The following is a 25,225-nucleotide window of genomic DNA, read 5'->3' as shown; positions in this document are numbered from 1 at the left end:
GTATAATTCATACCACAGGCAGCTTCCATAATTACTGAACTTCAAAATGGGTTACTCATCTTCACTTGAAAGTGACCTGAGCTTTAGCCTATTATAATAATCACAAGATTTGTGGTAAGGGAAATGGGTTTTGGCTTCGAGAAGAGACTGCTGAAACTAGGCCCCCTCTTTCAAGGGCATCCACTGATTTCCCCTCCTATACGATGTGATATGGTTTGGCTTTTGGAACTATGTTCTGTGAAGTAGGTCTTTCTTCTATCCAGGTTGTCCTGCTGTGTAAGGCAAAGTAGACTTACCTGAGGAGTTGAAAGCATGTCCAGGCTCCAGGAACACATTTTACCATCGGTAGAGACAGTGATGAGGTTGTGAGCATTCTGGGTCCCAACGACATTTACACAGTACACAGGATGCTGCAAAATCATCAACACGGAGGATCAGGGGTAGTTAGGAGGGGAAATGATTACACCGGAGTGTCAAAGAAGCCAGGGTCCAAAGAGTGATGCAATTCTACTATAATCCAAGCCTGAGGCCAGTTGTCACTTTCGATTTCAACTTGATCTCATTCTAAAAAGCCTTGGCAGTAACACATAGTAATGAAAATGCTTACAAATCTCACCTTACTCAGTCCGATGTAATGCAACCAAATTGGAGGGAGAGAGGGAAAATGAGGATTGATGGGGCAGCAACAACCAGGGAGGCACATGAGGATTATTCATATAGGTCTCCACTGCACAGTGTAGCTTCTAAGTTCAGTGTGTGTGATGACAAAATATAGTTTTCAAGCTTTCAGAAGGATTGTGTTACTAAAGCTGGACTGTAGTCAATTGTAGTCACAGGGCCAAATATTTGTTAATATTCATTGGCTATTTATTTCTTTTTGTGCCAGTATGGGGGTTTGAATTCAAATTCTCACTTGATTTTGCTCAAAGCTAGTGCTCTATCACTTTAACCATATCTCCACTACTGGGCTTTTGCCAGTTAATTGGAAATATGAGTCTAAGGAACTTTCCTGCCAAGGCTGGCTTTGAACCTTAGATCTCAGCCTCCTGATTAGTTAGAATTAACAGACATAAGCCACCACTGCCTAGTTCAACATTTTAATATTGGAGAGAGATGGGTGGTGACATTATTCGCACAATGTGCCTAGTAAGACAAATAGGTTACTTGGTGTTACTAAAAACTAGGATGAAAGATTTGTCTTTCAAAATAGCATAAAGGCTGATATTTGGACAGGATTAAAAAGGTCATTTATATATCCTGGGAATACCAAGCAAGAAACTCTCATGCTTTGTCATAACTCTAGTAGGTTATCCTTTGGGGGTAGGCTGAAACCATTTGCAGCTGCACCAAGTAGAGAGGGAGGTTAGTGTAGCATAACCTAGCAGCAATTTTGGTTAGATTACAGGCAGCTAAGCCATGAGTGGCCAAACCACAACTCACTCGATGCCTTTCTGTGAGAATAGCTGACAGTCTAGGCCTTACTCTTAATGAGCTACTATGCATACTACCAAGCCACAATGACAATGAAACGATCTTTAATACAGGCAAGCTGATATTACATAAAGGATGATTTTCAGGCTATTATCATATAAGCGTCTGGTCAGAGGGAGTAGTAATAACCATCTAGTGGAACTGTTCATCTGCCTATTCAAGAACCCGTTCAAACTCCACTTAAACCACTTTCTTAAACAGTAGCCAGTTTTCATCTTAACTTCTGGAAAGTTTTACCTTCCACTAACGGAGATCATAAAAGTTCACTAAGATACATTTAGTGCAAGTCAAATAGAATGAGTCAAACTATACAATTATTTGAATATACGCTATTGCTTTTTTTCCTTCAGTTCAGAGCTTGTAAATCTTGTCTTAGACTAAATATCACTGATTCCTTCAATTGTTCCTTGAGTCCAACCTTCTCCATCCTTTTTATTCTCAAAATGTGCCATCTATTATCTGAGTTCCTCTAAAACTGAAGTTCTAAGAATGAAACTAACTTGTCTAACTATACTATGATCATAGAATATGGAAATATGAGTCATACTGAGCTGACACTTCTTGTGTGGTTTTAGCCACATCTTAAGATTACATCTCTTTTTGTGGCAATTATATCATGTTTTTTTTAATCCATGCTTACAGACAATTAGCTAAGTCCTATAGTTTTCCTAAGTCATATTCCTACTGACATTTTCAAATGAGTCGCTTTAAGTGAATGTACACAGTGATTAAGTACAACAGAGATTATCCTGATCAAGTGTTTAGATGTCAAGAGGACAGATAGGACTGGGACTGTAGACAGTGTTCCTTTTGTAAGTCTCTGGTATTGTGGTACTTGAAGTTATATGCAATCAAACCCTAACTCCAAGGCTCACCGCATACAAAGCCCTGTGTAAAAATCAAATGGAAGAATGTCACAGATTCCCACAGATGCCCACCTAGTAATATCTGAGCAGTTCAAAAGCTTCGTTGTTTTAACTCAATCTGGCTGATCCAAGAGAAAACTACACTGAATTGACCTCTCTTTATCTTAGCATGGTCCAGGCATTGTAAGCTTCTCTTTAACCACTGAGCCTCAACACATATCACTAAAACTCAAATGGATCAAGACTCCTAAGGGTGCATTAGAGAGGGAGGGCAAATTTAGAAGAATCACAGAACCAAATTCCCAGAGTAGCCAAATGTTCTTCGCTTTATTTAATCAGTAGTATCAGTCTGTATTTTTCTGAGTAATAAATCTTCACCTAAAAGAGATGTAAAGAAATCTTTCCAGAAGACACTGGGGCATGCTTAGTGAAGAAAACACAGACACAGACACAGACACAGACACAGACACAGACACAGACACAGACACACACACACACACACACACACACACACACACATACACAGACAGATACACACCCCTTTACTTAATGAAAGAAAAAAGCAACAGTATAGCATATTTTTCCAGTATAGATGCCAGATTGTTTTTGTTTATTCTAGGAATAAACTTAACTGTGTGGCAGAAGGATTTTGTTTTAATTATGATTTCCTGTTGTCCCAAATGCATATGTGTGGTGAGTGTGAAAGGAAATTAGTGAGTAATCTGTGGTGGGCCTCTTTTCCCTTTTTGATCCTGGTACTAATCAACCAGGCAATAATGGAAGTTGAAAGACAAACAAAAAATTAACTGTTCACATTTAGACATGGATTAGACAAAACACAGCAAAAGAAAAAAGAAATTTGGTTTTGTATTATTTTCTAACAGAACCAACAGCATTTAGCTTGACAATAGCAGCATTTTATTATGACAGCCACACTCTAAGTTACTGGAGTAAGAATTGTTAACTCTTTGGAAGAATTCCCGCATTTGGATGTCCCTCTCTAGCTTATTGCTAAATATTCGAACATTTGGATTTACAGTTTTGAAATTTTCAGAAGGTATGTTCACAAATGCACCAGAGATACACATGGGGCCAAGAAATGCTTTCTCACTAGCTGAGAAAACACCTGTTTTCTGTTCAACTTCTCCTGGGCCACAATTTTCTGTTATTAGGTTGAAGAAATAGGGTGGGTAAGAGTAATTTCTCAAGATTCCCAAGAACTAGGCTTCACCTGCATGTGTCTTCGGTGTCAATCAATCAAAATTAGGACTGACTTGGTATTTGTCATTTCCCATTGTCAGACTTAGAAGAGCGGAAGAATTTTCCTCCTCCTGTTCTTAGCTAAAACAGCTAGCAGTCCTTTTTCAAGCCAGAATGCTTTTGAGGCCAGCAGATGAAATAAATGGAGCAACCACATTAAGGAAATGGAAAACACTAGTAGAGCCACATCCTTGGGCATAAATTGGGCATTTCAGAAAAAGAACATCAGCTGCCCCGACTGTCAAGGAAGTAAGGATTGATGGAGACATGTCTGTCTTCTCATTCCAAACAATTGCTATACACACCTGTCATTCACTTAAAGGAAATGACAGAGCAGTTGTCTTATGAACACCGTACTGAACTTCTTCTACTAAATTATGGGTAATGGTTTTGAGATGTTGACTTTTAACCCTGCGGATTATATTGTCACTGTAGACTTTATGTGAAGGCTTACACCACGCATTCCAGAATTTAAAGTCATAGCACTCCCTCAAATCACAAACAGGAAAAGTCTGTTGGCAAATGTCCCATATACCATCCCTAAGCATGAAGTGCTTATACTTTATGGCCTATTTGAAAATAGATTTCCACTTCATAATATAAATGTGAAGTGTTATTTTAGAAATAATTGCAGGGGCCTCTTCTTAAAATTCCTCTGTGTCCATTTTTTTAGTTTTAATCTCTTCACCAGTGGCCTTTGGGACATCAGAGGACAGTTTTTCTATGTGCTAGATCTTGCAGATTACAGTATTTTCTCTAAAGCCAGTGTTTCCTTCACTTACTTTTATCTCAATTTAACTTGGGATACAATCACTACTAACTTGATATTTTGACCTTGCTTTTGCTGTTAGAACCCATACTTGGTGAATCGTATTTCTGGAGTCTCTCTTCTTTCAGGAATTGGGTAGCTAAAAGAAATGTGATGAAAGTTGGACTCACTGTGTGTGCAGCAGCTGACAAGGGTGTCCGCTGGACAGGTGTCCTTCGATGACTGCGATTATCCCAGAGGACAATCTGGCCAGAGTAAGTCCCACCAACCACCAAATTAGGATGAAAACGAGCAAAGCAGACTGACATCACAGAGGACTGGGGAGGAAAAGGAGAGAAATACACTGTCAAACTACTATCGAACACAGTTTCATCTTGTTTCATCCTGAAGGGAAAACAATGTATCACAAAAACTTAGTAGTCTTGAAATGATGAAATGTATAGTTAGTAGGACATTTTGTATATTAGCACAGAATTTTCTCTTGAGAGGTCAGCCAATGGTTTTCCACTTGCAATTTGAAATCTAAAGGCTTGGCCATGTCATTAAATAGGCATAAAACCTATCTTGAGTACATCATTGTTCTGTGGTCTGTAAAGTTCACTTTATGGACAGTTCCCATATCTCAAGTGAAATTCCAATAGAATCAATATTAATTTCCCATGAGACCCTCCAAAAGCAAATCTTTACTCTGAGAGGCAAGGCCACATCAAGTTATAATATGTGCAGTGTTGGGAAAGACAGAGTAATTCTAGCTTCAAGGATTTAAACATGGGGTGTTTCCCCTCATTTCTTTTTTTCTTTCTTTCTTTTTGGCTTACTGTGGACTTCTAGGAAATATACCAAATTAGACTGATCCAACTGGCTTCTCCCAATATTCCTCCATCTCCCATGGGCATTCTCCCTGACCTTTGTCCTGCCCACTTCAGACAGTTCTTAATGTTATCCTTTGCCTATTTTAACATACAGCCAAAAATGGACTTCAGTTCAACTCTGCGATGATCTGTCACAGCATCAGAAAAGTGGCTTCTGAAAATCCACAAAAGACCATGGGGCATGACAGTTCCTATGAAATTACTTCGTGGACACACTCAAAATCTGACAAGTTATAGTGTCACTATGCTAAGCCCTCTGTAGTGCTTTCCATATTCCCAGGTTTTCATTTGCTTTCTTTTAAATAAATTTCATTAAATCCAATGAATAGTTAATGAAAAATTACTATGTACAAGAAAGGTATCATAACAAAAATAATGAGAATAAAAGAAATGAATGAAATATCATGCATCTGAGGGGGGTAGAGCTGATATTAGATAGGGTGTCTCTTTGTCAAAAAAGTTGAAAAAAAGATGTCCTTCTAAATAGATATGTTCATATAGGTAAGGCCAGGCCTTGGCCAGTGGAGAGGAAGACAGAGTTTCATCCCTATCTGTCCTTTGACCTTGACATCTTTGTTCAGGACACAGACTGTATACTTTGAGCATAATCTATAGTCTGACTGAACCCTAGGCACACATGTATGTATCTATGCATGTATGGCAAGGGGTGAAGATAGCAGAAAATTTGCTTTAGAGAAAGGAAGGAGAGGATAGAAAAGGTGGGAGGTTGGGGAGATCTCCTGGAAAGGATGTATCATACCTGTTATCTATGTGGAAATTTCAGCAAGAAGAGAGAAGAAACAGGCATTTCTGAGAAAGGCATACAGTAATAAAAAGGAATGGCAGGAAGGAGAAAAACAGAGATGGGTGAATGAATGACTTACAGTCCTGCTGGACTTGGAAAGAGTCTTGGAAGAAGCAGCTAAGAAATTTAGTTGATACTGTGTTCTGGGATGGCAAGAGATGGCCTTAAATGGCACTATTTGGTATTTTTTCGTGTGGACAATGGAGAGAAGATACAGCTTCATAAGCAAATACATATGAAGGTCCAAGTCTGTAACTGATAAGCCAGCAAAATAGTGATTAAAGAAAAATAATCTGTCATTTTTTCTGACTGGTAAGCTAGTTTCCATTTTTGAAAAATACATAAAAACAAAAAAGAACTACTAACACCTTTAGCTTCCTAGTCAGAGTCACAGATTCTCTGAAGTAGGATAAAACTGTAGACTATTTTCAATGTCATGTTTGCCCATTTTAAATGATTTTCAGTTTCAATTCCTTGAACATGATTCGATGAAGAACATGCCCATGCCCCAATCTGGTTTTCATAAAGTTCAAGAATAACTCTCAATAATGACACTGAATTAGAAAAAGAAAATAATGCTGGTCAGCTTCTTGTTTTACACATCCCAGAGAAATGATTCTTAGTTTTCAACTGATGAAATTCTTATGTTGCATGAGCTGTGTTGGGAATTTTTTAAGGCTTCCGAGAGACTTAAAAGTATCCAGGTGGAATCAACAGTTAAATCTGTGTTTTAGTTAAATCCCAGAAAATATTCTAAATCTTTGAGAGACTATACTCGAACAAAACAAACAGTAGACATATTTCTATGAAACTGAAACACATAGTTTGCAATCAAATAGAATCCAATTCAGCTAGGTGAAAACTCTAATACCTATGTGTGCATTCATTCATGAATTTTTCAAAGACTTAGCAGCACTAAAGCATTTCAAATGTCACAACTCGCCACATCTAGAATTTAAAATTCTATTTGAATGTGGTAAGCAATCAAATTTATGCTGAAAAAGGAATCATACTTTGGGGCACTAGAGTTCTGTGACCAGAAGTTACTTTATTTAAAAATAACCAATTTCTATAAAATCATGATCAATAAGAACAGGCATACTTTTGAAAACATTCAATTTAGCTTTAGTTGTATAAAGAGGTTTTAATTCAATGTTACAATTCATGAGTACAGTGCATGTTGATCAGTCACCCTTCCAAGGTTCTCTAAAGTCTCTCCCTACCCCACCCAACCTCTCAAGTTACCTAGTTACATTTTCACGTACATACATTGAATATTATGACTTTATTCACCCACTCTCTCTCCTTTCCAGGCATACTGGTTTTTTCTTATATTTGGAAGGTGAAATATAGTTTCGTTTTTCTTTGAGGCAGAATCTGTGTGTAGCCCAGGTTGGCTTTGAATTTGTGATCCTCCTACCTCTGACTCCTAGATACTGAGATTACAGTTATGCATCACTATTTCTACCATTTCATTTATATTTTAAGCTCATCGCTTCCATTACAGAATCAGTGTATTATGTGATGAAAAATATCTAAATCTATGTCATATAATTTTTCTTGCTGTTGTTTTTAATGTACTTGTAATGTACTATGTGATTGTTTTCTTTTGTATGTACTTCCCCCATGGAATAACCCCTGTATTCGCTGTATTTGATTCCAGTGCCCTGAATCTTGTATATATATAATTTTCTAATTTGGGGAGGGAAAGGGAAATAGCAAAATGCTGAAATAAGGATATAGGTTGGCCTATTGTAACAATGAGATGTATAAGACACTATGTTGAAAATGAACTTTACCACTTGGTGGGGGAGGGAGGAGTTGGGGAGTTGGGGAGGGAAGGGATGGTAGGGGAAAAACAAAGGAGGGGGTAACAATATTCAATAGGAAATGTACTCATCACCTTACTCATGTAGTAGTAACTCCTCTGTACAGTATCTTTGCAATAACAATATATTAAAATAAAAAATTTCAAACATTTAAAAATGTCTTATCTTCTAAAAGTATTATATATGTGCCCATGGATATGGATATCTACTTCTGTATCTATATTCAACATAGATGTCCAGGTTACCTCACCCTCTATATTATCATTCATGCGGAAACACAAACAAAAGGATGGTTTCAATTATCTAGATATAGAATCCTAGATACAGTATAGAATACCTAGATATAGTATAGAATATATAGTATAGAATCAGTCTTAAGATATTTAAAAGTTTTTAAGATTTTCTTTTTTCATGACTTGATGTTTGTTGTAACAGTGGCAAACATTTGGATGATTGACTTAATTTTCTACTTGTCATCCAAATGTTTACAATTCCTTAGACTCACAGAAACAATGTTCCATCTATAATCTATGGCTTGGATAGTTCTCTTCATCTGAGAAGTTTCCATCCACCTCAAAGTGTGGAATCTCTGTGCATCACAGCATTGTTATGATACTGATTGCCATGGAATTTCTTGTCAGTAATCCTGTGAGTAAAAAGCTAAGGCATTTCAAAACAATTGGCTGATACTTATTGAAAAAGTGGTTTTGTTTTCTATCTACAGTGTGCTTTCTGAAGACAAAGTCATGAAAAGCCATTCTATCAAAAGCATTATTGGTATTTTAAGTGCTTCCTTACTTTTTTAGGCATTTAAACTTTTATATTAACTGTTACTCAATATAATCATATATATACACGATTGATAAAATTTAGACAAACAAGATTAACTCAAAGAAAAAGTTTCTTTGCCTTATCCTGGATTCTGTGAGCTCTAAGTTTTACCTAGTTTCTTTTTTTATTTTATCCCTTGAAATTGTTAGAACTTTAGAATTATTTTGAAAAATTATGTATGTTCTTAAAAAGTTTTTATCAAGTAGTTTATATAAGTGGACAATAATTATAACGAGGGTGAGAACTGTGGACAATGTTAACTGATTCATCAAAGTAAGCATTCCTGACAGTACAATTGAACTCTGTTTTTACAAAGCTTGGGATCTCATTGATGTGGCCATGTTTTTTGGTCAAATCAGGGTCCTAGAAACATGATAAGCCTATATGTTTAAAACTTCATGTAAAACTGGTGAGCCTGATTGACTACATTCCAACACACATAACACAGAGACAAGGTTACATAGGACCACTGTTTTCCAAGAAGATAAGCATCATATTTTGATGATTTGCGTAATACTGTCCCCCCAAATCAGAACAAGCAACACTTCGAGATTATGTTTTAAGGATTAAGGCTGCTCTACTGACTCTGTGTGTGTGTGTGTGTGTGTGTGTGTGTGTGTGTGTGTGTGTGTGTGTGTGTGTGTGTGTGTGTGTGTGTGCGTGCGTGCATGCGTGCCAAATTGACACATAAGCTCAAAGATTCACTCCTAAGGAAACTTGGTTTAATTTTTAGTCTTGAACCATCTGCCCAGTTATGGCTGCTCTGCCTCCTTCTTACCCATACTGCCCCATGTCCCCAACATAACCCTCTTTCTGTCCATTCATTGCTGGAATTCCACAGAGACAGCAGGGTGGAGACTCCACTTTGAACGTCTCCCTTCACTCACTGCACACCACTGCATTTCAATTCAGAGTCAGCCCCAACCCCTCTTTAAGTGGCTATGGAGGCTGTTTTCTATTTTGTAGAGCTAATCCAGGCCAGCTTAAGGATCATACTTCCCCTTAACCACAGACCCAAATGCCCAGAGCAAACAGCCTTTGGTCAATGCTGGTTGGGGAGCTTACCCCCTAGGTTCACATTTGATCTGGTCGCCCATGTCCTTCCGTGGGTGGCACCCTGCCCACTTCTCAGCCATCAGGCCTGGGTGGGAGGGATAGCGGGTCCTACATTCAAAACATCTCCTATTTCAAGTACCATCTTTTCTGGGGAGAGGTTGTTCCCCAGAGAGGAAAGAGTCATATTGTTGCCATATGTTGTTTAATGGTAGCTGACATTTTATTTGTGTAAAGGCAAATGCTTAGCTGTCAGGAGGCTGTGAGGCAGACAGATTAGATCCTTCTGGGTACTAGTGACCTGGTATGTATTTCTATAAGTGCATAAGAGACCCATAGCCAGATTACTTTTGTTGATGGAAACACATACAATTAGAGAACATTGCTGCTGAAAGCCCATCATCTTGGTGACTGAGTAGCACCAGGCATCCGACATTGTGGAAGACGTGAAGGTGTTACAGTCATGAGTTGGTAGTGAACTTGTAGATGGAGGGAATTTTTTTGTTGTTTTAGAGGTCTCCCTTTTTCTCTCTGCTTATCCAAGGAGGCATACTTCCATTCTTCTAAATGCTAAAAGGAGTGACCATCTATCAAAACTTACCACCCCATTAATGCTTGAATGCCTACAAGGAAAGATAGAGTTAGCTTGTCTGATAATTCTTGACTCAGTGCATACTAAAAATATTAAAGTAGTTGGTTCTAAGATCTTATTTTCCACAATTTAGAAAGCAGTTATCCTGGTTGCTTTTCTTAGACTCCCTTGGAATCATCATACCTAGTACTGTGTTGTGTACTGAGTATACAAAGGGCATAATGCAATTTAAATTGTAATACAACTTCACATACTATAATAGTTCATTTTTACATGGAATAATATATGCTGGTGAGGGGGCTAAGAACTATCATGCTCCTTTTATGAATTATAATTAAGTCTTAGATACATCACATACATTAGATTGGCTACTATTAAAAGCAAACAAAAAAAAGGAACTAGTAAGTGTTGTCAAGAATATTGAAATACTAGAACCCTTGGTGGAATGTAAAGTGGTATAACCATTATAAAAAATGAATATGGCAGTTCCCCAAAATATTAAAAATAGAAATACCATATGACCAAGCTATTCTGCTTGCTCCAAAGAATTAAAAGCAAATTCTTAAAGTGATACATGTATATCTATGTTCCTAGTAGCATTGTTCATAATAGCCAAAAGACAAAAATGATACAATTGTTCCTTAGTAGATTAATCAATAAATAAGACAGTATATACATGCAATGGAATCCACTGTCAGTAGACATTTGATTCACTTCTTTTTGACAAAGATAAACAATGTCATTATGAACACATGTGTACAAGGTTTTGTGTAGATCAACAAGCTCAATGATTCTGGGTATTTGTCTAAAAACAGAATTTCTGTGTTATATGGTAATTCTATGTTTAACTTTCATAGAAATTCCCGGCCATTTTTCAAAATGGTACATCATTTTATATTCTCAGTGGCATGATAATTCTGTTTTCTCTACATCCTCACCAGCACTTCTTTTTCCCTGTAAAAAATATTTATATTTATAGCTTTCTAAGTGTGTGTATACCTGTTTTACACCATATTATTAAAGCCAATTAAAGCAAACAAAGAAAAAACAAATATATTCCTTTGTTCCAGCTAGGTTCTTCTGGACCAAAATTCTTAGGGAAGAGGACTTTGATGTATTTAGTACTAACCCAACTGCTTGTATCATGGAGAAATTGGAAAAGTCCAATTCTAAAGAAATTTTTTAGTAGAGTACAGTCAGTACTACTGTAGTTGAGTTTTCCTTTGTATCTATTAAGGCCTGCAGCGAGGAATTTTTTAAAATTAATTTATTTTTTATGCGGCTGTAGAACTATCTCCACACCTAGTCCAACAAATATATATTTCTCTGCTAGAACATTATTGTTCAACTTCCTTCAAGGTTATTTGTTAGTTTTAATGTCCCACCTTGCTTCCATTCTTCACTAAATTGGTTAGACTTTCAGAAAATGGTAATGATGATGGCAGTGAAGGACTAGACCCTAGTCTCTTCTAGCATCACTACCCATGGGACACAGTGCATCTTGGAGTTGTCTTGCTTATTGTTAAGAAGCCTAATGGCGGTCATTACTGGTACCCCACATTGTATGACTGTTAGTTGTGGGAGCATTCTAGTGTTTTCAGTATCTACTAAGTTTCAAGCATTTCCTCTTAGGAACTAACAAAATTTTCTCTCCATTCTTGTTTTCGGATTAAGAAACCTAGGTACCCATTTATAATGAAATGCAAAGACTTGGAAAAATTATATTAAGCGAAGTAAGCCAGACTCAAAGAAATATAGCTTTCGTGGTTTCCCTCATTTACAGTAATTAGGCTGTGCCTATGAATCTACAAGTAAACATAATGGATGGAAAAAGACAAAAAAAATATGCTTGGGCATGATAAATTAAGCAGACACTAAATATTCCCACAATAGGACCAACGGAGGATATTCTTTGGAAAGGCTTCCAAAGGCTCACATGTGCATGTGATCATAAAAAAATGATGTTTATCAAGATGAAAATCCAAGAAATTGAATCAAGAGGTTTTTCATTTTACCTTTTGTAATTTTTGTTTTGTTTTTTTAGCTTTCTGTACTTTTTGTACTATATGTAAGTTTACCTGTTTTGAAGAGAAAAGGGGAAGCACAGAAATAGTGGGACAAAGGGTGAACTAAGTCAGCAGTGATATGCACTAGATACTATGTTGAAAATGGATATATTACTTGTCAGGGAGGGAGGTCAAGAGTGAACAAAACTTGGAGAAAACACAGAAAGAGGTGACACTGTTCAAAAAGAAATGTACTCATTATCTGACTTATGTAACTGTAACCCCTTGGTATATCACCTTTACAATAACTTTTTTAAGTGTAAAGAAGTGACAACCATCAAAAAAAAAAAAAAAGAAAAAGAAAAAAGAAAGTTAGGCTCAGAGAAAGAAATCACTGTCTTAAGATCAAATGAACAGAAAGAAGCAGAGCCGGGATTTGAACTAAACCAGGCTGCCTTCAAAGCCAAAGACTACACTGTATAAAACCTGCATCCATTGAATACAAGGGCATTTTTTCTTTGAGATCCATGATCCCCACTCTTGAGCACACATGTGTGAATTCCTCACCACCACAGGAAGTGATCATCACACGGGGACCTCCCATATGCCACATGGCGGAGAGCGTCGTGAGCTCCCTGCTAGTATAGTGCCCTTGGCAACGAGTCTCTGACCCCTTTCCAATTGGGTTTCTGCTGCTACTGTAGAGATCACTCCTCTCATTCAGCTCCAAGCCTATCAGTTGTGACAGGTGACAACAGAGCTAATTAGTACCAATTGTGCTGATATTTACCATGAGGTGTGTATTCCCGCTGAGAACTGATTGAGGCCAATTAATCATTTCTTGAGAGTCTACTGAGCAGCTAGCAGCTGGGACACCAATTGGGTCATCTTGACAAGCTTCGTGTTTACTGTCACAGGGTTGGGAGAAAATGCTTTGTTTCATCTTGTCACTATGCCACCACACTGAAAATGCCATTACAAGCCAAACAATCTTTTATTTTAAATTGTTATGATAAAGGTGGTGGACAGAAGGTTACCATTTTGTAAGTCAGGTAATGAGTACATTTCTTTTTGGACACAATGTCATTCCTTCCCTTGTGCTCTCTCACTTTTCCCCTCCCATCCTTACCCACAAGTTCTATCACTCATTTTCAACTGAGTACCACTACTGCATTTCAAACAAATCTTCTTTTTGAATGAATGTATCCAAAGAATGTCTCCAACCCCCTCAAATATATATATAATGACAGGAATTGTTACTGGTATTACAAAAAAGAAATAGTGTGCTTGTGTGTTTTAATAAACAAAGGATACTTCCTGTTTAGTGATAAAAACTCAGGCCTTGGGGAACAGCTTTTTGAACTCAAGAAACAGAAAGTAATATGCATGTCTTTTTATCTTTAAAAATAGGTTCATGGAGAGAAAAGCGTTTTGGATAAAATGGTCACACTGTAGAAATTAAAGGGTGGTTTATTGTTTTAAAAAGTTGAGACTAGGTCTTTTACCTAGCCAAACAACATTTTTGGATATTCCAGCCGAAAAATAGGAGAAGAATCTTGGTAGCAAGTTGTTCAAACAGCAGTATTCAGCTTCAGCCCAGTAACCACACAAAGCGCTGACCTGGCCTACCTGTCATGTCAGCTGTGTCCTACCAGGTGCCGTGCTGCAGAGGAACTGTAGAATTTCTAGTTGCTATTCCATAAAAGTTTGTTTCCTTTACATTCTTTGTAAAAGGATAGCGAACTCTTTCCCCTCCTACTCACTGCCTTCACAGGTAGTAATGGAGTTCTGTACCCAAATGAGTATAAGTGTTTTATTCTTTTTTGGGTCCGGTCGTGGGGGCTGAACTCTGGGCCTGGGCACTGTCCCTCAGCTCTTCAGCTCAAGGCTAGTGCTCTACCACTGGAGCCACAGCGCCACTTCCGGCTTTTTTCTTTTTTCTTATGTGGTGCTGAGGAATTGAACCCAGGGCCTCATGCATGCAAGGTAAGTGCTCTACCACTGAGCCGCCTTCCCAGCCCGAGCATAAGTTTTAAAGTAACTTTTTGTAAAAGGATTAAACTCACAGGAAACTTGTGTAGATAGTACAGTTCCCATATATGGTACACCATGTTTTTCCTGTTGCTAACAATCAGTTTAGTAAATTTATCACAACTAAAGAACCACTACTTACCTAATGTCTTTTCCCTGTTCTAGGAGCCCATCTAGGATGAGAGTTACGTAAGTACATAAGTAAGGTAATAAGTACATTTCTTGTCAAACTTGTTACCCCTTATTTTCATTCTCTTCACTTTTTTGTTTTGTTTCTGCAATACCCGGGTTAGAATTAAAAGCCTGTGCCCAAGTCTAGAAAGATGCTCTACCACTTGAACCACATTTGCAGGGTTTTTTTTGATTTACTTATGTTTTTGCTCAACTAATTTCAGACCATGATAATCTTCCTTATGCCTTCCCTATATCTAGAATTACAGCCATGAACCACCCTGCCAAGTTTATTTATTGAGATAGGGGCTTCTATATATGACTATATCTCAACAAATAAGCAAAGCGTGGTCATACTTCTGCCTCTCTAGTAGCTGGCATTGTAGGTGTTAACCACTATGCTTTATGCTCTTGATTGCTTTAAGGAGTGCTCTGAAGCATATCCCTTGATTTGGGGTTGCATTTTTTCTTTCTTAAGATTAGTATAGAACAAAAATGTTTTTTTTTAGCTTGTACAAAATATTCTCAACCAAAACAGAGAAAAAGCTCCAAGAGTTTGAGGTATTGACTTCAGTTGGCATAAGAAGATTATAATACAGCAGTGTTATGATTATCTATCTGTCATCATCTATCATCTATTTATCATCTGTCTATTCATACATATCTGATATGTTCCATTTTTATAAGGTTTTTATTTAGAAATTTTACTATGAATAAAACTGGGTAAGAATATGGCATCACATCTGACAAGAATGGTCATTGATAACAGTTTCAGATCAAAGATGTTTTGCCAGTATATACTTCCAAGCAGTTAATAAACTTTATTGTCCCTTTCTAAGACATATGAAACCCAAGTTGCTATGCCTATGCTGGGAGAGAAGTAGTACAAGTTGAGAGCTACCTTTTGCTTTTTAGGAACACTAACAAGAAAAAAATAGAAAGAGATGATGATGCAGAGTGCATTCGTATGTGAAAAAGCACTGGCTGCCTTCAAATCAAGTGTGTATATCCTGCTTAATTAAAAATAAAGGAAGTTGATATTTGGATATTGTATGTGTTGACAACCAACCCCTTTGATTTATGTGTGCATGAACCATGGAGGGGAAAAAAGTTTCAATTGGCAGGAAAGAATGTAGGCAGCATTAACTTGACTGTTGTTAAAACACCAAGGATTAATAGCAAAAAAAGGAGGGAAGAATTGTGAATGTCTCCAGTTCAGTGTCTTCAAAAACACTTGAGGTTTGGGAGAATGGCTCACCCAACCACATGAAAGTGTCGCTAAGGGACTCAGCCACACGACGGCTCCGCATTTACCATCAAACCATCTTCCTTGAAGTGCAGCCACAAATTAAATTTATTTTTATTGAATAAGTACTAAGTCCTTGCAAAGGGGGGCAAACACAGTGTTCAGAAATGGGACACCACCCTCCGTAACACTGATAGAATCGGTGTGTAAGAGAAGAGTTGTCTTAGTCTATGATCCTTTCTTTGCCGATAAGCCAGGGAATCAAAAGGAAGAATTCTGTTATCAGCTTTGTTTGTTTTTCAGAAATAAAATATTAAATAAAGTAATAGCATTGATGAGAATCTGCGAACAATTGCACGATAGATTTGTGTCCTCTTTGGACATTTTTGGGGAGGAAGGGACTTGGAAGACTCAGGTTTGAGGCTTGAGACTAAAAAAGAGGATGAGATTGTAATCTCCCTATGTCACTGGGCAACCCCTTGTTGGTATGAGTCTATATTTGGAGGATCCACCCTAAAAGTCATGGAATATCCCACATTAGATCATGACCAAGCCATTTAGATCAGAAATGACAGAAGAACCATTAAAAACAAGCCAGCATTCCACTATGCAGGGGCTCTTCACATGGCTGGTCTGAGTTACTGTGGAGGCTCTGCCAGCCTGGGACAGCAGTGGAATCAGTTGGATCATTCTAAATTGAGCAAGAAAAAGAAATTCAGCAAGAATAAATAGGCTTTAAACAAAGAGAAGGATGGGCAGATGCAATGATCAACATTAAATGTATATATGTGAAAAAGGAACCTGGTAATGTGGAGTTGGGATACACGTGGGAAGAATGATGAAGGGAGAGCACATTGATCAAGATGGCTGTACTCATAAACCGACATGTTGAGTTGAAAGCCCTTTGCACAACTACTCAAAGATAATAAAACATTAAAGAAACATAATAAAAATAATCTGATCTATATTTCAAGGCCAATAAAATAAATAAATAGGTCTTTTCTTATTTCAAAACCATGGTTTACTGAGAGAGATGAAGGAGAGCAATGGAAGGGGTAACACTGATCAAGATTCATTGTACTTATAAATTAATAGGTTGATTGGAAGCCCTTTTGTACAACAGAACAACTATAATTATACCGACCTTGGATAAGCACATGAAAGTTCTACATCCAACAAAGCAGAAGCAGTCTAGGAATAGATTTTATTTTCTTTTCTCCTGGAATTATGTAGGTATGCTAATGCCTGAGGCACAGATCTGAGTCAGAGCACCACTAAGAATGTTGTCCACTTTGGTTGTTCTATGGTAAGCTGCTACTCTGAATTATGGAAAAGGACTTGAAAAAAAAACAACTAGGTTTAAATTCATGCTACAAAAAAAATCTATTCAAGAGAGAGGGGTAAACTGATTTCTGTGCTTATTACCTATTCACTGAGCCTCTTTCTACCTCTCACCTTTTCCCAGAACAATCTTTGATGTTTCACAAGAAATCCAGAGACTGCTAGTGAGTTGAATGTGGAAAAGGACAGCGCTCTGGCCTACAGGGTTCAATTCTAAGCTGAGATACTTGGAAAAAAAATCAAGTGATAAATAGGAATTAAGTTCCTTAGTGTTCAACTAGCTTTCATAGGGAAGGATAAATAAACAACCAAGAGACAAAGGAATATGAGCAAATAAAAATTCCTTTAAGATCAAATGATTAAATTTATAGCATTTCAGGGATTTTTCTTAGTCCACAGGGAAAATATATCTCTAGTCATATGTTTTATATGCACAAATTAAAGGGTAGTTATACAGAATTTGCAGTGTCCAGTTCTAGAAAGAGAGCCTAGAGTAAGTAGTATTAAAGATTGTCAGTGAGTACAGTCCTGAGTCTAAGCTTTGTGTTTCATTGAATAATGTAGGTGATAATACTGCTCAGCTGGAAGGAACGTGATCATAAACTCTTAAATGCTGACATTACAGCATGCCTGATATGCATGCTGATCAATTGTCAAAATGGAGCTAAATATTTTGCTTCATGCAAATTGAAATACAAATATATAAAGCAATATTTGTTGTCCTTTTCTCTGAAAAAAGAACAGCTGAATTTACATAAAGAAAATAGGAGTAACTTTCAGAATAATAAGTGTTTTGTTCATAGATTTGTGATGTGGAGTATTTTAGTCTTGGAACAAGCCATAGGTGTGACTTACGAAGTACCCATCTCTCAGGGCTGCAAAAAGATGTCCAAGGATCCTGGGAAACCAGTAGCAATGTAAACCAGATAATGAAGAGTTAAGAAAACCTTCTCAGCCTGTTAATGAACTCCATCCTGCTCTGGTGAGACCACCCTCCTTTTTAAAGTAAGAAGTAATTTAATATGCATGGAACTCAGTTGTGTTTGGTTTGGTTTTCATCCAATCTAGAAGTATCAGTGTGATAAATTATAATGAGTTGTCTGCAATACTTCACAAAGTGACTATAACAGACTTGAAGAAACAAGGTCCCTAAGCTTGACTTTCCAGTTTCCTTTGGATAGATTTTACTTTATTTTGGGTCATAACCCTCCAACAATAAAGAAAACATTTCTTATAGCTTCCTCACACTGGAAGTTGTATGTTTCAAGCCCTCTTTGATGAGATCCACAGTTACTGGCTGTCTGTTTAAAGCAAGCCCAGCACTTGAAAATGACACCAAAAGTGAGACCAGCCAAATAACATAGTAAGAGAAGGAACATGGGCCCTTTAGTTTCCAAGGGATTTCTTCACGTCAAAGTTCCCTTTGTAATCCACACTGTGTGCTGGGAAGTAGTTATAGGCACTCCCTCTATTTCAGATTTTGAAAAAGCATCTGGAGTCAGGGCATTCTAGTGTCTGTTTGGAACAGGGATAGAGACTGAAAAGGAAGGCAGAAACTCAAATTCTGGAAGAGCTCTTTTACTACAGCTGGCCCATTGTGTTCCTATGACTTATCTCCTTTAAGGTCTAGTTTCTTCACTTCAGAGCCACTGCCCTGAGTAAAGGCCATCTTCCTTTCACAGTTAATGACTTAGGGAATTCCAGCTCTTCAAGTCAACAACAGGACTGTACTTATAGATGATTTTTTTTTTCATAGATGATTCTTTCAAAGTGAAAATTCTGCTGTGGTGAGTGGGCAACAGAACAGCCCTGAAAGTAATAGATTGTGTGACAGGAAGTGATTCCTCCCCTCCCACATCTACAGGAAGCACAGGGGGTGGAAAGGTCCCTGGATTGATAATCAAGGCTTATTTTCTATGGTAAAATTATGTTAATTTTATCAGGCACAATTTCTTCATTGGCAAAATCAGTTATGTTAGTTGGACACTTCACTGAAGCAGGATCTAGGTTGCTTTTCCTCTGTATTGTTTGTTGGTTTCTGTTGGCTAGGAGAGTCTCTGAATTATTGGCATTACTTTCCTATTGCTACTGTAACAAATAAGAGACACTTAGAAGTTTAAAGCAACAAACTCTTCTAGAGTTTGGAAGGACTAAAATAGAGGACTAGATTGGGTTGTATTCCTTTTTGGAAGGCTCCAGGGCAGGAAGGTGGCTTTGCTGTCTGTTCAGCTTCTAGAAGCCACCCTCATTTTTTGGCTCATGTTTACTTTCCATTGTCAAAGCCCTCCGTGTTCAACTCTCTGCTTCACGTGCCCATCACTTCTTTGAGAGAGAATCCCTTGCCTCTTTCTTTCACTTTTAAAAGGATTCTCATGATTACTTTCCCAGCCAGCAAAGGGAGGATACCCTTCTCATTGCAAGATGCTTAATTAAGTCACATTTCACAAGTTCTCCTGTCATGAAAGATAAGAATCTCAAGTTTTCTAGTCCTAGGAGCTGGATAACTACAGGTAGTCATTATTCTGTCTACTAGAGTATTCAACAAATATTTGATAAACTTATAATTATTTTGATAAATAGTGAATAATTTTGATTATGTGAAGGGTTAGTTAAATCCCATGATTCACCATTAGCTACATGCATACTGTGCACTTCTGATCCTTCCTAGACACACCTCATACACTCAAGATAATGTCCACCTGACTCTAGGTTTTGGCTCAAAGAAATGCACTCTGGTTCTATTATATTTTCTTTCTCCTGATAGAATAAAAACCGTTGTGCCAGATTTTTCTAATCAGGTTATGTGAATTGCTCACCGTCATCTTAAGACAGTTAATGACAGAGCCAGAGTAGAGATTTAAAACTCCTTTCTACATCCTTTGTATTCTATCTTATTCTGACCTGTTTTCTCCAGTTATCCCATTTTCAAATAAATGAACTACCAAGAAGGAAGATAGTAATCTTCAGGGAGGAGTGAAGGTATGTATAGTGTATTGGAATCCTACTAGCAAAACCCTGAATTCTGCCATTATTAAAAAACCTCCAAGTAGCATGACTTCTTCCTCTAAATAAATCCTTTTATTCGAAGTCACATTCTTAGAATGACTCTTTCAGCTATCAACAATTCCTTCAATCACAGTCCTTACACTTTCTTCAAAACTATTGAATTTTATCCTCAGAGCATCAGCCCCTTCCCTCCCCCTCCCCTGCAAGAAGCTACTTCTCATTACCATGTGACCCTCTTTCTAGCAATGAAGACAAAATCCCAATCTGGTTTGGGCAGATAACCTAAAGGGACATATTTTTATTTTAACATTTTCAATTGCTTTGAAGCAATTGTTGTATCACTTAGGTAAACTTCTCTATAGTAACAGTTGCAGAAATCTTGTCTTCTCTTTAGCTTATCTGTACAATTCAGAAATTATTTTTATCCAATTCAATTTCTACCAATATATCATATACAATTGTCACAGAATAATTAGGAAGCATTAAAAATCAATTGAACACTCTACACAATTATGGTGAAGAAAAAAAGTAATTATTAAGAGTCAGACCAACCTACACATCACTTCAGATTTTGCTACTTCATGCATTTTATTTCTTTTAAACTTCATAATGATATAATATTAATAATAAAACTCACAGATTTAGTTACTGAAGAATTTAAGAACAAATAGATTATTTCTTGGACGATAGGGAGTAATTGTACAAACCTCACAATGTGCAAAGGGTCTTGAGCAATTTTTCCTGTGGTTCTAGTAGGCTGTTGGATATTTAGCACCCAGGGACTGTACATATAACCAATATATACACAGAGCCCAGATTTCCCATTAAAGACTGGTAATTGCTATGGGGAAATCTTGCTCAAGAATAAGCAAATCCTTACTATATTTTTAGTTAATTTTAAAAAGTTAATTACATGTTCAGAAATGTAAGTCTTACAAAAGAAAAGAAACTGGAAAAGTTGATATATGGAATTAGTAGTATTTAATATCAAGGAATAGAGGAAAAATAAGCACAAAATTAAGCTGAATTATAAATAACTACTTCCAAAGTCAGAAAATGTCAGAACTTGGTGGCAATTATATATTTCATAAGACAAATGCAAGGAACTGCAGAAAGTTCTTCTGGGTTTGAACTGGTCAAGTCAAAGGTAATATTGAAGAAATAGAAAGGCAAAGAAAAAGAAAGAAAACAAAACTGTTTCCCAAGGTAATCAGACTAGGAAGGCAGAGGGAGTTCTATTTCCCTGTATAACTTTCATAACCACCTCAGTTTTCTACCCTCATTCCAAAATGTAGACAAGGTCTATGGCAAGCTACAAGTTGTCGTACATCTGGAAGGTTATTTTAAAATATATTTAGAATGTTTTGACTACATGATGCCAAGCATCTGGGAATGTGAACTTCTCTTAGGTATTTTTACTTTAGAGATATTCAGCCTTGCATAGACAGTCATTGTGCCAGACTCTGAGCTATGTAATTTATCTGTGGGAGAATGAAATATAGATGCAAAGGTAAGGCTTTACTTATGATTTTGATTAGGTGGGCTTAACAGAGTGGCCCTCATTTCTCAACCCTCAAGTTGAGACCTCTCTGTGCTCCTCCCTCCAAGTTCTTCTGTGGGCTATGTTGGGCACGCCCTCCCCAAGACAAGTATCTCCCAAGTGAGCAGTACCCACTCCCTGTCTAAATAATAGCTGACTTCAATGGTTTCACTTCAGCAAGGACAAGGAAAAGCGAGGCTTCTACTTTTCCCTGCCTAATAGGAACCAGCCTGAGGAATACCTGTGGTTCACCAACCACCCCCAAACCATTTTTAGGTTCTTGAGGTAGGAGGTAAGGCATTCTTCATGTGAGGTCGTCTTCATCCTCATATAAGCTAGCTCTGCCTCCCAGAGGCCTTTTCCACCTACCAACCTAACCATCCACATGTCCACTCCACGGCCCACCTTTCACACTGTCCTAAGTTAGCTGATGCCATAGCTGGCTGTTTTGGGCAACTCTCATTCATTAAATATTTTCATTTCATTCTTTACTTCATTTCATTCTTCCTCATATCACACATTCTCATTTTCATTCTCGTGGAAGAAGGATAGACTCCTCAATTGCAGAAGACAAGAAATCATCAGGGCTAGGTATTTTTCTAGGTACTAATTAACAACTGAATTGTTCTGGATAAAGATGTAGTTTGCCGCATCTGTTTACGTAAAGACCATAACTTCAAGCATAACATGAAAACTAAACAGTCAAGTTTGAGCATAAAGAGTGCTCATGATTTGGATGGTATAACTAACAGACTGCAACTTCATGTACAGCATGGTGCTTCTGGTAAAATAGAAAGACTGGGCTTATTATGAACTTCAGAGGGCAGTGTGGGCTACCTTGCATGGCTTAGGCTTCCTTGAGATAATACATACTTGGGAGCAAAATCACTTTGTCTCCTTCATGAGGTATGTCTTCACTTGATTATCTACAACTTCTAGAAGTCATGGGACTGAACAAGATTACAAGGTACCATCAGTAACAATAGTGTTGTGGAAATGGAAACCAGCACATAATAGTAAATATCTAGAGTAGGCCAGTTGTCAGATGTTGATGGGGACAGAGCAGAGAACAAGGACACTGCAGCCCCTGAAGACTTCCTTTTGCTTTGCAGATAGACACTGGAAAATTACTCATGAACAAACTTGTCCAGGACACTGGCTCAAGCCTGTAATCCTAGTTACTTGAGAGGTGGATATCAAGGGATTGAGGCTAGGCTATGCATAAAATTTCTCAACACTCCATCTTAAAGAATGGCTAGGCCATTCCTAAGTAGACCTTAGTTTTAAAATTATCAATGTAAAAAGGGGACAGAGGCATGCTTAAGCAGTATGGCACTGTTAAGCAAACACAAGGTCCTGAATTCAATCTCAAGTCATGAAAATAATGTTTACTACTTCCACTACTTCCACTAGGAACTCCCAAAGAAAAAAAGTAGAAGTATTTGAAGATCACAAAGGCCTAGATTGCAGAGAAATTCAGTGTTTACCATTAATGTGACCTCATATTAAAAGCAGTCTTGCTTGTAGTGGAGGCACAGGGAGGCTGAATCAGGAGGACTGGGAGTTTGAGTCAGTCTGGGCTACACAGCCAGATCCCATTTCAAAAAGTAAAGCAAGCAAGCAAGCAAGCAAACAAGAACTAGTCTTAGGTAGCCTAGGGAAACCTGTATTTGTTAGCTAGCTAGCAAGCTAGCTAAAAGATAGATAGATAATGAATTTAATGACAGTGACATGATATATTTTCTTAATTAAGATATTCAGATAATATTTGATAGAGTATAATATTAAATACCTTAAATATTAAGGTAATTATTAAATATTTATTTTAGCAATATCCTATTAGATTTAAATATATCTCAAATTAAATACCTAAAGTAATTTCATGCTCTTCTGAGAAGAAAATTTATCTAGGAAAAATCTAGAAAGTCAAAGAATTAAATACCCTAAAATGAAAAATATTGTTTTTTGAAAAATATATTTAATATATTGAAATAAAAATTTTTTCAAGAAAACTAGCCTTCAGTTTAGATTTTACAAATAACATCAACTGGTAGCTAATATTTGAACTTTTATAATAAAGTAAGTTTTCTGTTGATGAGAAATCAGAATCAGGGATTATTACTTTCACAAAGAATGTTTAGACATCTCAGTGACAGGATCACTATATGAAATATAATTCAAATTATCCAAGTTTAAACACTGACTTTGACAGTAAAATCATTTAATTTTCTATGATGGAAACTGTTTTAATAATTTTACCCATTTTTTAGATTATACCAATTCTTTGAGATGAAGTACGTACGACAGAGAATCAAAATAATCTGTAAATTTAGCTCTCTTACAAAGAGTGATTTTCATTCATCAGTAGAAATATGAATGGATAACCTTGTAAGGACCTTCTGCCTGCATTTCTCTTCTACCTTTCTTTCTTCTACAACTTAGAGAATCCAGCTCATGAAAACAGATTCCAGTTTCATTCCCTCTATTTTCTTCCATTCACATACTCAATTTGCATCTCTATTCTCATTTTTCTTTCTTCTTTCTGAGGAATGACCACCTCAAGGGATTAATTCAGAACAGGCAGCAGAAAATGGTAACAAGATTGGGCGAATCAGGATGCAGATTTAGAATCAAGAGCTATTTTAAAGGAGAGTTACTCAAATTAAACATATGTTAGGAATCTGAGTTTGTTGTTCATGGCATAGCTGCTGCCTGGGATCCCACCCTAGTCAGGTCAGCCTTCATGGGCAGCACACTTGCTAATGTAATGATATACAATGGCTTATGTGTGTGCAGTCTGAGCAGCTCAGTGGGCTTCCTTTCCTTTTAGTCTATCCTAAACATCGGAATACAGATGACACTGACATAGTTACATTAGTAAAATGCTCCTCAGGCTGTGCAGAGAGAAGCGAATTCAGGTTCTAATAAGCTTTGGACATACAGAAATCCTTATTATACCTCGGCATCTATACCATATTTTGTTTGGAGTGATGTCTGTCTTCCAAGATATCATCTTCAATACACACAATTGAGGCAGTAAAAGTCCACTTGTCTTATTAAAAAGTAATGCTATGTAGGGGCTAGAAGTATTTTTTCTTTGGGTCAGTCTGCTATCAATCTAATGTTGGGAATGTCTCAACCCTCTCCCATGTTTTGCTGCTTATTTGTATATGTACCCTTGCCTCCACAAAGCACATTTGTTTTAGTGGCAGAGCTAGTTTCCCTTAGCCATTAAAAATCACTCATGTTCTATGTTTGCAAAACATTTCAAATATTACTTTCAGGACAGTAAAATATGGCATCACTTGGAGATTCACATCCTAAAAGACCCAGCAGTCATTGTTTGAAAACTTCGGATTTTTTTTTTTAAAGAAAATTGTGTTTGATTTGAGTAATTTAAAACTTGGTCCTATTTCTACACCTTCATTCTTTCCAAATTATTTTCCATTTCTCTGCTCTTCCAGAATTTTGTACCCAAATATTACTAACACTCATAAGGGGTTTTCATTAGGAACT

General features: G+C 37.1%; 1 protein-coding gene across 4 annotated transcripts in view; it reads right to left on the bottom strand.

Moving 5' to 3' along the window:
- Positions 1-25,225, bottom strand: part of Dync1i1 (dynein cytoplasmic 1 intermediate chain 1) — a 280,550-nt gene that overhangs the window by 65,637 nt on the left and 189,688 nt on the right. For all 4 annotated transcript variants that reach the window (XM_069996539.1, XM_069996541.1, XM_069996540.1 and 1 more), the window contains 2 exons: positions 4,557-4,703; positions 297-410 (listed from right to left, as the gene is read on the bottom strand). In XM_069996539.1, coding sequence (XP_069852640.1) covers positions 297-410; positions 4,557-4,703 — 261 coding nt within the window. The remainder of the gene's footprint in view (positions 1-296; positions 411-4,556; positions 4,704-25,225) is intronic.

Source organism: Dipodomys merriami, unplaced genomic scaffold, assembly GCF_024711535.1.
Source record: "Dipodomys merriami isolate MVZ:Mamm:240054 unplaced genomic scaffold, mDipMer1.0.p SCAF_5, whole genome shotgun sequence".
NCBI classification, from domain to species: Eukaryota; Metazoa; Chordata; class Mammalia; order Rodentia; family Heteromyidae; genus Dipodomys; species Dipodomys merriami.
The sequence above is the reverse complement of the archived record's forward strand: the minus strand, read 5'-3'. Positions and strand labels throughout refer to the sequence as shown.